The sequence below is a fragment of the Cynara cardunculus genome (genome assembly GCF_001531365.2).
Source record: "Cynara cardunculus var. scolymus isolate 2C chromosome LG 3, CcrdV1, whole genome shotgun sequence".
Lineage (NCBI taxonomy): Eukaryota > Viridiplantae > Streptophyta > Magnoliopsida > Asterales > Asteraceae > Cynara > Cynara cardunculus.
Window position 1 is genome coordinate 2,126,366 of NC_037530.1, and position 13,552 is coordinate 2,139,917.

At 36.6% G+C, this 13,552-nt stretch overlaps 1 protein-coding gene across 1 annotated transcript; it reads left to right on the plus strand.

The window, feature by feature from the left end:
• Positions 1-2,720: 2,720 nt before the first annotated feature.
• Positions 2,721-12,020, plus strand: LOC112510335 (pentatricopeptide repeat-containing protein At5g04810, chloroplastic). Its single transcript, XM_025115729.1, has 10 exons — positions 2,721-3,764; positions 5,013-5,140; positions 5,734-5,874; positions 6,349-6,435; positions 7,191-7,344; positions 8,021-8,080; positions 8,590-9,018; positions 9,876-10,171; positions 10,855-10,984; positions 11,421-12,020. The coding sequence occupies exons 1-10, from the start codon at positions 2,859-2,861 to the stop codon at positions 11,913-11,915; spliced, it is 2,826 nt and encodes a 941-aa protein (XP_024971497.1). The 5' UTR covers positions 2,721-2,858; the 3' UTR covers positions 11,916-12,020.
• The last annotated feature ends 1,532 nt before the right edge of the window (positions 12,021-13,552 follow it).

Sequence of the window (13,552 nt, forward strand, 5' to 3'; positions counted from 1 at the left end):
CTGGAATTTTTAACATACCATAAGGACTAAAAACATAATTTACTCTTAAATTTGATTACCTTTACAAAAGTAGGTTTTTTTGGTAATTAGTGAGAGTTATAGATTTAATTAAAAACTGGTTTTTGAGGTCGTATTTTTAAAAGGTTGGGTTCATATGAGAATAAAAATTATGGTAAGAATGGTAAGAAAGAATCATCAACATTGGATTAATCATAATTGAAGATAAACATTAGATCAGCACCAATGAGTTACAACAAGTCAGGTTTTTCTAAAGTGCAATTTGTGGGTTGTTTTGAGATTAAGGGGGTGTTTGAGATTGCTTATAAAAGTTGTTTTTTAACTTATTTTAGTCTGACACTGGTGATAAGCTGTTTTCTGGTGTTTGGATAAGAAAAAAACTATTTATACCGGTGTCAAACCGGTAATAAGCTGTTTTTGATAAGTTAATTCTTCATAACTTATGAAAAACTGTTTATTATCAATTTACAATTTTAACCATGTTTTATTTGACTCCGATTTGATGCCACGTAAGTTAATAAGCACTTTTACAAAAAAAACATAAGTTGTTTTAAATAAATAATCCCAAACATCCCCTAAGAATGATCAGTGGTCCAAATCCCTTCTTAGGGGTTGTTCGGCAGATGTTGAATGATTTGGTACAAAATGATTAAGAGACTCTCATGACATAGTATAAAATATAATATAATTGTTTGGTAATTATTTACAACGAAATTAATGCATTGAATGGTTAAGGAAGACTCATGATACAAAATCATTCAGAGGGTTTTACGTCACTCGACTTTTGAAATTACACCCGACATTCTTTGATTTGCATTTCGTTACATATTCCGAACCCAACCCTAACGCCCAGTAGTTTTCTTCCGTTAAGTACCTAACATGCTAGTCACGTAAGGGTGTTTTGGTCATTATGCCTTTCTTCTATATATTTTTATTTACAGATCATCAAGGCATCATATCCCCTGGTCTCTACGTTTCAAGCTCTTATTTTCCAAGCTTCGCTTCTGCTGTAGCATACGTCACAACATTAACAGCCCGTCTAAAAGATTAAGTAAGCCTTCCATTGTTTTGATACAGGTAAACCATAACTGTAGCTCCATAAAATAATAAATGGGAAATACGATAATAAAAGGCTCAAGATTGAGATATAAAAAAAATAGCTAATTATAAGTGAAGAAATGTATGTTCTAATAATAAATAAACAGCGCAGACCAACCAACTTCTTTACTGGATGTGTTAGATTTGTCAGTAACCGTAAGAAAATTGCCTTACGAAGTGTTTGATTTGTTGTTTTTTCTTAACTATATATTGTGAGAAAAAAACAATAAGAGGGGTACAATGTACTTTTTTGGCGGTGTTGCCATTTGAGATGATAAATAAGGATGTGCAAAACACGAATGGTCCGAAAACCCTAAAAACCGACTTTTGGGGGGGGGGGGGGAATTGGACTCGGACGGTTTTGATTTTTAGCCACCTGATCCGTCTGAAAAACTCGAAATACATATACATATGTATTTTAAGACGAAGAATCGTGTGAAAAAATAGTTAAAGTGAGAAGCATAAGAAGGGATATGACCTTGGCTTTGATCACTTTTAATCTCAAAACCACCTATGAATATCGTTTGATACGGGAATTTCTCAAACCCACCCATGAATATCGCTTGATATGGGAATTTATCAAACCCACCCATAAATATCGCTTGATATGAGAATTGATTCGGTGCATCTCATCATAATGTGCATACAAGAGTGGAGATATCTTCTTACATTTCTCATCGGTACATGACCCTATATTTTACTATGCTTTAAAACAACTTATGTTTTGTTGTAAAAGTGCTTATTAACTTATGTGTTATTAAACCGGAGTTTTGTAAAAAGTGTTTGGATTAGCTTATAGCGGTACCAAAAAGCAATAAGCCGATAAGTTATTTTTTAGTGTTTGACAAATTTTGCTTATATATGTAAAATGACCAAAAAAATCAATCTTCCATACTATTGACTTACGGGAGTGTTTGAGATTGCTTATTAACTTAATTAATTTTTAACATGTAAAAATTTGTTTTTCATCATTTATAATAATATTATTGACAAAAATTTATATCAATAAGATTAATAATTAACAAACATTAATAAAATAGAGTTCAAATGGTAAACTGATAATAAACAGTTTTTCATAAGCCAAAAAGGAATAACTTAACAAAAACTACTTATTATCGGTTTGGCACCGGTATAAGCAGTTTTATTTTTTCTTATTCAAACACTAGCATTTAGCTTACCACCGGTGCCAGACTGAAATAAGTCAAAAAACACTTAAAATAAGCAATCCCAAACACCCCCTATGAATATATTTATTTATTTAATTATCTTTTAAAAATTCTAAAAATCCTAATCAGTGTTTTTACTTTTCATTTTAAGCATAATATCGATTTATCAGTATTTTAAATTGATTGAATATATATATATATATATATATATATATATATATATATTTTGCATTATAACTAACCCCGAACCCGATCAAATGGAAACAAAACAATCCAAAATCCGAAGTAAAAAAACCGTGACTTGATTTTCATATCCGGTTGGGTTTTTACAAACCCTAAATTGATAACCCCCAACTAAAAACCCAACCCATTTTATGGGTTTGGAACCCGCCCCACCCTTCTGCCACCGGTGGTTGCAGATAAGTTGTTCGGTAAGAAGATAAGCCCATAGTCATCAACACCATGGAAACGGACCTTGCTACTCTTTTTCGCCGGAACAACCGCTACAGGTCGTAATTTCTCCACCATCCTCCGCCGTCTGATTCACTACACGCTCCATCACCATTTCCATTTATCATGGATAACTTTTCCCTTGCTTCATCCACCCCACACTATTGTTCTACATTTTCCGGCAAACCATACTCCATTTCCGCCACCACTCTTCCGTTCTACTCCATCACCACTTGCTGCCACGACTCCGAGAACCCCAGCACCACCTCTTCCTCCTCCTCCATCCGCCGTCCCACTAATAACAAACCCTTCAAACCAATCGCCAATTCCCCCATCAATCCTCACCCTCCAAAACCAAAAACCCACATCACAAATCCCCTTCAAACCCTCCTCAATCCCACCCCTAAAAGAAACCCAATTGATAATAACTCACAGACCCTAACAGAAAAGCTCTGGTTAACCAGCAAACTTTCTCCCCCACCACCACCACCACCACCACCACCACCGGATTCTTCCCTATCCGAAACTGATTTGAATGAATTTGAGAATAGTAATTTGGATAGGTCAGGTGATTTCGGATCCAAGCGAAGTGAGTACAGAGAAAAGGGGAAAATCTTTGTGGGGAATCTTCCACTGTGGATAAAGAAGAACGAACTTACTGAATTCTTTAGGCAATTTGGACCAATAAAGAATGTGATATTGATAAAGGGTTACAATGATACAGAAAGAAACATGGGATTTGGGTTTGTAATATATGGTGGTTCAACGGCTGAAAAGTCGGCAATGAAGGCAGTGGAGTTTGATGGTATGGAGTTTCATGGGAGGGTGTTAACTGTGAAGTTTGATGATGGGAGGAGAAGGAAGGAGAAGTCTGTGGAGAGGGCTAGGTGGATTGAAGGGGATGAGAGTGTAGATTATAAGTCGAAATGGGAAGAAGAGAGGGAGGGTTCACGAAGAGAGCTTAAGAAGGTGCTGGAAACTCAACCAGAGAATTGGCAGGCAGTTGTGGGAGCTTTTCAAAGGATCAAGAAGGTAGTTATATTGGTTTTGTTAATAACAAGAAACATAACATGAATGCCAAAGAGATTTTAATTGTTAGCTTTAGTTGGATATGTTGATTGTTTGCTTCCATTTTTTTGGGTGTAATTACCCATATAGAGGCAGTTTCAAAACAAGAAGGGGAAAATTACATATAATCACATGTGATTTTACTCTATAATCACATGGATATGACCCTTCTCGCAATTCTTGCAAATTGAATGACTTCTCGCATGATCCTCCATCGACCCATATATATGTATATTTATGTGATATATGATATTTAGATTCCATCTTCTACACACTGTGAGTCTAGTTTTTAGCACAACCGACCCTTAGATATTGATATGGCTCTCATGATTTACCGTTAGAGATGCATATTGGATTCTGATACAGTTTTCACTCTTTATGAAGTCATAATATGTGTAGCATTATTGCATAAACTCCCATGTGTGTGTGTGTGTATATATATATATATATAGAGAGAGAGAGAGAGAGAGAGAGAGAAAGTTACCAAATAAGAGAACACGAGAAAGGCCAAATTACATGTGATTTTACTCTAGAATCACATGTAAAGTCACATGTAATTCATGCGACTTTGGCTGCGACATAAGGTCACGTGCCAAGTCACCCATTCATCCCTTGCAATTGACTGTGTTCCGTAATCGCTTGTGATTTTAGTGCAAAATCACGAGTTTTGGCCATTTTTCGTGTTTTCTTATTTTGAGTTTTTGACCACGTTCTCATTTGATCCTCCCTCTAAAATATTTAAGGATCCTAAGTGAACCTCCCTCTCTCTCTATATATAGAGGGAAGTTTCGTTAGGAACCCAAAATTGATTAGGAACCTAGGAACCACCCACATAGCGTCACGTGTCTCTCTTCAGGATAAATTCATCATGAATATCACATTCATGACTCCGGAGGTGTTATTCATTATGAATCACACGTTCATGATGAATATGGAGGTCTTGTTCATGATGAATAACACATCCATATTCCTAATGAATATGCCACATGTTGCCTTGTGGCTATCCCCCGGTTCCTAATCAATTTTAGGTTCCTAACAGAACCTGCTCCTATATATACGAATGTGCGTGTGTGCATGTATCTAAATTGGTGTGTGTGTTTTGATTACTTGCCTAAAAGCATGTTTAATTGTCAGAATGATGAAGTGAACACCAAGAACCTTCTTTCTGCACTTCATAAACTCAAGTCTTTTTCTAAAAGTCAACTGTTGTAGCCTTCCAGGAAAGAGTTTGGACTTATGGTTAACTATTATGCAAGGCGAGGGGACATGCATCGTGCACGAGAAACTTTTGAGAGCATGCGGGCCAGGGGAATTGAGCCAAGCTCACATGTATTTACTAGGTAACAAACCCTACTATTACACACACACACACACACACACATATATATATATATATATATAACATATATGATAACCTTGGGTGTCTGGGCCAGCTTACGCCCACCTCGACTAATCCCATGGGCCCCAGAAGTTAACAACCGGGTAAATCTCTAGTGGCCATGAGGGGGCTCGAATTGACTTGAATCGCTATGGGGGCAAACCCAGAGGCTGACTAGTCAAGCTACCGCTAATGGTTGTCCCTGCTATATTGACCTCAAAATTTTCCTCTTTGATTTCTTTTTGGGAAGTTGCATTTCACTAGTTGCCACCGATGGTGGGGACTCAATGTTGCGTGTTTCTCTTTCTTTGAAAAAATAACACATTACAAATAATACATATATATATACATATTTTAAATGAAGGTTGTAAATATGAATTTCAGTTGGCCGTGCATGGAGTATTGTATCGACTATTTAAAGCTTTTGTAAACTTGCTATTGGAGGATAAAACTATCCACTTACCAAAGAAGAAGCTATTACTAGTTGGATTTTAGGTTTTGCTTATCGTTTCTTTTTGTCCATTTTCCAGCATTAAAATAACTTATTTTATGCAGCCTAATTCACGCTTATGCAGTAGGTAGAGATATGGAGGAGGCACTTTCTTGTGTAAGGAAAATGAAAGACGAGGGGATTGAAATGAGTTTGGTGACATACAGTATTCTTGTGGGAGGATTTGCTAAAGTTGGTGATGTAAAGTAAGTAAAACACACACACACACACACAGTCTCTCTCTCTCTCTCTCTCTCACACACACATATGGTCCGGTTCATGGAAAAACCGCAAAAAAATGAAAAACTGAGGAACACCCTGGTAATCGTTCATCCGGACATATGCACATGTGCATACAAGTAATCTGTAAGCAATTTGTTCGGTATGCACATGTGCATTAAAACCAAGAAACAACTTCAATTACTTGTACGCACATGTGCATACCGTCCAAATGAATAGGTTACCAAGGTGTTCCTAAATTTTTCTTTTTTTGGGGGTTTCCTCTGAAACTCCTCCTTCTATATTCCCTCTATATATATGTATATACACAAACTGACACATACATACACATAGATGCATATATTATGTGGAGTAAACAGTCGATGGTTGCATGAATTTTCAATATGCTCAATTTTTTCAATTGTGCATAAGTTTATTGTTCCAATTTTTCCCTTTGGAAGTGCTGCAGATAAGTGGTTCAAGGAGGCCAAAGAGACACAAACAACTCTAAATGCCATTATATACGGAAACATAATTTATGCTCATTGGTAAGTATTTCTTTTTGTGTATATTTTTGAGTGAAAAATACTTTCTTATACGCTTGGACGAGTCTTAGAAACTACGAGAACTACATAATCTTGTTCTTTTTGGCTCTTTAGACGACAAGTTGATAACCTCAAGGGGTTGGCCTAGGAGTAATTTAGTAATTTACTAGTGCTTGTTGCCTTATTTGCACTGTTGGGCTAGTTGGGTCAAAAAATGTCAATCACTATAGTACTCGAAAGGGTAAAATACAACAAAGTCTGCCATAGTTCCTATTTAGTGTAACAATTTTCTTTCGTGTACAAAATTTCCTATTTAATGTAACAAAGTTTCAAAAGTTCCTATTCTGTACCCATTTATACCGATGACCTACTAAACTCTTGACATTTGATGATTTGGGTGTCAAGTTCATTGTCCACTTCGTCGTAACTCCTTCCTAAACTTGTTGTAAACCTTTCGTAAACGGGCATCCACGTCATTGAATGTTACAAGATCAGGAGGTTACCGGTCAAATGGGTACAAAATAGGAAATCTTGAAACTTTGTTACATTGAATGAGAGAAAAATTTCGTTACGATAAATAGGAAGTAAACCAATCTTTATTGCATTTTGATGCATTTTGCCCTATTCAAAAAAGATGACAAGTTGATCACCCTTTTTCAAATTGTTGTAAAATCTTTTGTATATCTTCTAACTTGATAGGTCAACGTGATACTACTATGATTTTCATGGCATTACTCTTTTTAACACCGAAAATACAGCCAAACCTTCAACATGGAGCGTGCCGAAGCCTTGGTGAGGGAGATGGAGGAAGAGGGCATTGATGCTACGATGGATATTTACCACACGATGATGGATGGTTATACAATGATTAAGAACGAAGATAAATGTCTCGTGGTATTTAAGAGGCTTAAGGTAAAGTTTTCTTTTTACAGTTTCTTTTATGTTGAAGTAGGGCTTATAAAACATGTTATTTAAGCAGATATATATTCTTTGATTACTTTGAGATTTTTTTCATCCCTTTGGGTAGAAACTTGTCCATCGTAGATGGAGTTACTTGGAAAGCATGTTGTAAAGATGTAATTTACAAATGTGGGCCATGGGAGGAGACACCATCAGGACCTATGCCAAATTGCCAACATCTCATTCTATCTATATTCATATACTTATATATATATATATATATACACAGACACACAGACACACAGAGAGAGAGAGAGAGAGGGAGAGACTCTATTTGAATGGAAAACCACAAAAAATGGAAAACTGAGGAACACCTTAATAACTATTCATTTGTATGGCATGCACATGTGCATAAAAGCAACTGAAAACATTTCCTGGTTTCTATGCACTTGTGCATTTTATGCATATGTGCATACAACTAGACAAACTACTTTTATTCACGTGTGCATACCTTATAGATGAATGATTATTAGGGTGTTCCCATGTTTTCCAAATTTTCCCCTTAACCTGACCATATATATATATGGATATCAACTGTCATGTGATTAAATATCATACTAATCGTTCAATGTTTCCACTTGAATCCTTTTTATCTCTTCCAATACGCTAACGTTCGAATTTGTCATAGGAATGCGGCTTTACACCATCAGTAATCACTTATGGATGTCTTATTAATCTTTACACCAAGGTAACTTCAAATCCCGTGTGTCTATGATATCGTGTTCTTTTTGCCTTTGTAGGCTTGCTAGCATATTGACGACTAAAAACCAAACCAAACAGGCCCAGTATATTCCACTCGAAGGTGGGGTCTGGGAGGGCTATGTACGCAAACTAGAGATGCACAAAGCCCACTCTTTTTCAGCCCGGGGCCCGGGCCTTCCAAGCCCGTTTTCAGTGAGCGAAAAAAAGGCCTGGCTCGGGCCTCCCCCAAAATTTCGGCCTGATCTGATATTGACTGTGATTCAGGCTCACTAGACCCGGGATTTTTCAGGCCGGGCTTGGACTTTTTTGTGCATCTCTAATGTAGATCTGACCTCTACCGAAAGAGTAGAGTCGTTTCTGTAAAGATCCCCGACTTATGAAAAGTGTGACAAAGAGAGAAAGTCAGATAAGATAAAGTTTTGAAAAGCTGGCTAGCCGTATTTACGACTCATGTAGCTAAACTATTCTTATAAGGTGACTTATGATTTTCTTCAGATGGGAAAAGTTTCGAAAGCATTGGAGGTGAGCGAAACGATGAAATCCGATGGCATAAAGCATAACATGAAGACATATTCAATGTTAATTAACGGGTTTATAAAGTTGAAAGATTGGGCTAATGCATTTGCAATATTCGAAGATGTGGTGAAAGATGGTTTAAAGCCCGATGTTGTGCTTTATAATAACATTATTCGGGCATTTTGTGGGATGGGAAACAGGGATCGTGCAATTCGTATGGTCGAGGAAATGCAAAGAGCGAGACATAAGCCGACTTCACGAACGTTTATGCCCATCATTCATGGTTATGCAAGAGCTGGAGAAGCTAGAAGAGCTCTTGAAGTGTTTAATATGATGAGAATGAGTGGATGCATCCCGACTGTCCACACTTTCAACGCTCTAATTCTTGGTCTAGTCGAGAAACGCCAGGTATGTTTACGCTTAAGAAGTTGAATTAGTCCGAGTTTTTGAACTTGTAAAATGTGAAAATGGGTACTCACTTTCTTGTGCGTTTGGGACACAAGACAACACAAAACAAAAACTTGGTGTCCCCACATTCGGGCAATATGACCGGGTGTTTTTTTGTCCCACCGAAAATAGGTGGAACAAAAAGGGAAATTGACGGAAATAGCCAATCCATCCAATTGAATTCATTTTAGAGCCGCTTTTTGAAGCAAATTCCCAAAATAGCCACAAATCCACAATTTACGTGAATGGATTACGCATCTGCGTAAACCACCTTTTTCGAATTAAAAAAATAGGATTTACACAAATGCATAACCATTTGCATAAATATGGTTATTTAATTACACTTTATGCCCTAACTCTTATAATTAGCAATTTAATTTGTAACTATAAAGGTATAAAGTGTAAGTATTAAAAATAATTCATACGTATTTGTGATATTTAATAAAATCTAAAAATATTCAATATTGAGCTCATTTTGAAGGTATTGACGAGACGATTATAATGATATAATTTGTAGAAATAGTAATGTATTTTTTATGTATTTTAGTTAGTATAATTTGAGAATTTGCTTTAAGAAGTGGCTACAAAGTGAATTCAATTGGATGGATTGACAATTTCTGTCAATTTCCCGAACAAAAATCAGGAAAAGACTAGATTGGTAAATTACTTAACTGCCCATGTCAGTTTAAAACTTTAAAACCTTTCACAATTCTTTCACCAGTTTGCCTCACTCTCGTCTGTCTCGTCTTGTCTCATCTGTGTACCAAATGCACCTCATTGGTAGCCTTGTAAATTGATAAAGTTTCTATTTTTCACAGATGGAAAGGGCTGTAAAAATATTAGATGAAATGTTGCTGGCGGGTGTTAGCCCAAACGAGCACACGTACACCACAATCATGCACGGTTATGCATCATTGGGTGATACCGGAAAAGCATTCGAGTACTTCTCCAAAGTTAAAAACGAGGGATTAGATCTTGACGTGTTCATATACGAGGCGCTGCTCAAGGCATGTTGTAAAGCCGGGAGGATGCAAAGCGCGTTAGCAGTGACCAAAGAAATGCATGCCCGGAAAATTCCGAGAAATACGTTTGTTTACAACATACTTATAGACGGGTATGTATTTGATTCAGCCTTCTTTTACAATTTATGGAGTATATTATATTGACTAATTATCACACTTTATTTAAGGCTTGTTTGTTAGCAGCTTAATGAGCTTAATGGGACTCACAGCTTATTCGGTCAACTATACGTGACTTTTTCGTAGTGGGTTGATGATATTGAAAGTGACTTATTTAGTAAGCTTCTAGGGGAGAGCTTTATGCAAAAAGCCAAGTATTTTTAAAACCAGCTCCTTCCAATTAAAAAACACTCTCCTTCCATCTATGACAAAACTCTCCCAAACAAAAGCCTTCTTAATCTATACAGACATTAATCCACACAAACAACTTTATCCATACATGACTTAATAGAAAACCAACCACTTGTTAGCAGCTTAATGAGCTTAATGAGACTGCTTATTCGGTCAGCTATATATGACTGTTTGGTGGTCGCTATTCAGTAAACTTCTAGGTGGGAGCTTTATGCAGAAAGCCAAATTTTTTTCCAAACCTGCCCCTCCCAATTAAAAACACGCTCATCCCATCTATGAAAAAACAACCTTCCCAATCTATATAGACAGATTAATCCACACAGACAACTTTATCCATACAGGACTTAATCACAGTTCGAGTCAAGAAAATGGCCTCTCCGTGATTATCCTACCTTTTACTCTTAACTAATCTTCGTTTCTTTTGTAGATGGGCTCGAAGGGGTGATGTTTGGGAAGCCGCTGATCTAATGCAACAAATGAAGCAAGAAGGGGTTCAACCCGACATCCGTACCTACACATCTTTGGTGAATGCTTGTTGCAAAGCGGGAGATATGCTTGTACGTCTTCTTCGTCATTATCCCTCTTTTTGTTTTGTGTATTGTGTAACATCCAAGGCTAACCGTACCAAATATTCTCCGCTTTGTCCACACACCTGGACTTAGTTTCAAAACGCGTCTGTCCAGGTGTGTAGACAATGCGCACGATATCTGGTACGGTTAGCCTGATATGTTTTAGATGGTATCAGAGGCAGGTCCGGACCGGTGTGCCAGCGAGGACGTCAGGATCCGGGGGGAGGGATGGATTGTAAGATCCCACGTCGGTTGGGGAGGGGAACTAAGGTTGCCTTATAAAGGACTGGATACCTCCTCTATAAGACGCGTTTTAAAACCATGGTCCTGGTGTGTGGACAACGTGGACAATATTTGGTATGATTAGCGATGTTACATGTATTGTGGACCATCAACGAGACTTAGTTTCGCATTTTGAGTGCAGCGAGCAGCGAAAACCATCAAAGAGATGGAATCAGCAGGATTGAAGCCGAATGTGAAAACATACACCACGTTAATTCACGGCTGGGCGCGTGCTTCGCTTCCCGAGAAGGCTTTACGATGCTTTGAAGATATGAAGTCGGCCGGATTGAAACCGGACCGAGCCGTGTATCATTGTCTGATGACGTCATTGCTGTCACGAGCTTCGGTTGCCGAAGACTACATTTACTCGGGTGTTCACCGTATCTGTGCGGAAATGGTGGAGTCGGGATTGACGGTCGATATGGGAACTGCGGTTCACTGGGCACGGTGTTTGCGCAAGATTGAAAGGGGTGGTGGAGATATTACGGAAGCGCTTCAGAAAACGTTCCCACCTGATTGGAATTCGCAGGACACACTTGACGAGATTTCGGGAGTCGAGGGGAGCGACGGTGATGGTGATTACGATGATGGACTGCGTTATGACGATGATTCTGATGATGATTTTGATGAAGTTTGATATTTTAAGGTTGTGGTACTAGATGTATATTTGGTAAATGTCTTCGGGTAGCGATGCTGTATTAACTTGTACGTTAAGCAATGAAAGTTGTATTTGTTCTCGTTTTGTTAATTCCACGGTTCCATTACTTACCTTTTGCAATAGATGTATATTAGGGGCTGTTTGCAAGTTGCTGAATGGTTTGGTGCAAAATGATTAAGTGGTTAGAATGATTAAGAGACTCTCATGATACAGTGTAAAATAAAATATAATTGTTTGGTAATTGTTTACAACGAAATTAAGGCGGTTAATGGTTAAGGGAGGCTCATGATACAAAATCATTCAGAAGGTTTTGGAACTATTAAGAGGTAAGGTTTTTTTTTTGCAAAACGAGATTCACCTCTTAAAAATTCAGAGGCTGCGGTTTAATGGAACTATTAAGAGGTAAACAACCCCTTATTCCAAAACATAGTATAAAATAAGATATATATATATATATATATATATATATATATATATATATATATATACTTGGGATCATGTGATACCAGTGTGTTTTTGTGAGACTCGTGAGACCAACTTTTTACACTTGAAACTTCACAGCAAAATGTTGTGAAGGTGACTTTTTTTAACCTTCACAGTGTTTTTGCTGTGAAGTTTACGTGTAAAACTGTGGTCTCACGGGTCTCACGAAAACAAGCTGGTCTCACGTGAACCCGACCATATATATATATATATATATATATATATATATATATATTGTAAATATTTTTCTAAAATTTTGTTAAAAATTAAACAAGTTTTATATACAAATAAAAATTATAATCGATTTTTACTTCTGTTTTATAAAAAAGTAACGTACTTTAACTTTATTCCTATTTTGAGTAACGTATTCTTAAAACTTCCATTTTGATACTTAAGATGTAAGTTTTAAATAATTTAAGTATCTGAATATCCGGTTGAAGACTAATTTTAGATTAAAAAAAATAACTTTAGATTAAAAAAAATCTATGTCACTAACCACGTCAGCAAATAATACTAAGTTGGATACCACATCAGCATGATAATTGATTAATACTTCAACCGGTCACCCATATACTTAAATGTTTAAAACTTTACAACTTAGATAATAAAATGAAAGTTTTAAAAATACGTTACCCAAAATAAAAATCAAATTAAAATACGTTACTTTTTCATGTAATTTTAACTTTTTATAAAAAAATGGAACGAATCTCCATAGAAATTTGGTGAATCAGAGTTTGGATTCAATTGTCTTTTGTGCATTGAAGTTGTACTTCTCATTAAATTAAAAAAAGTGATCATGCACAATCATGAATAATTAAAAAATTAAAATAATAATAAAAAAATGGTATCTGGTTGGTTTGAACTTTACTCCAAAGATCAAAAGTATCAGGAAGTCCCAGGTTCAACTCCAAGGAGGAATAAAAACCCCCATGTGGCCACGAAGGTTCAAATACGGTGACTTCGGACAATCTGCAAAGCAGGTGGTCGTCCTGGAATTAGTTAGCTCGCATAACAGGTTGGATATCCAGGTTAATAAAAAAAATATTATGTTTTCAAGTGATTAATAGATATTTAGCATAATCCATAATATTGAAATTTGAATATTATAATACTGAAACATCTTCAACAGTTAT

Bases quoted from the DNA above. Each gene is read 5' to 3' on its own strand.
- LOC112510335 (XM_025115729.1), top strand. From the start codon at position 2,859: ATGGATAACTTTTCCCTTGCTTCATCCACCCCACACTATTGTTCTACA. The intron at 7,345-8,020 runs GTAAAGTTTTCT...AATTTGTCATAG, and splicing joins TGGTATTTAAGAGGCTTAAG to GAATGCGGCTTTACACCATC. The intron at 8,081-8,589 runs GTAACTTCAAAT...GATTTTCTTCAG, and splicing joins TTATTAATCTTTACACCAAG to ATGGGAAAAGTTTCGAAAGC.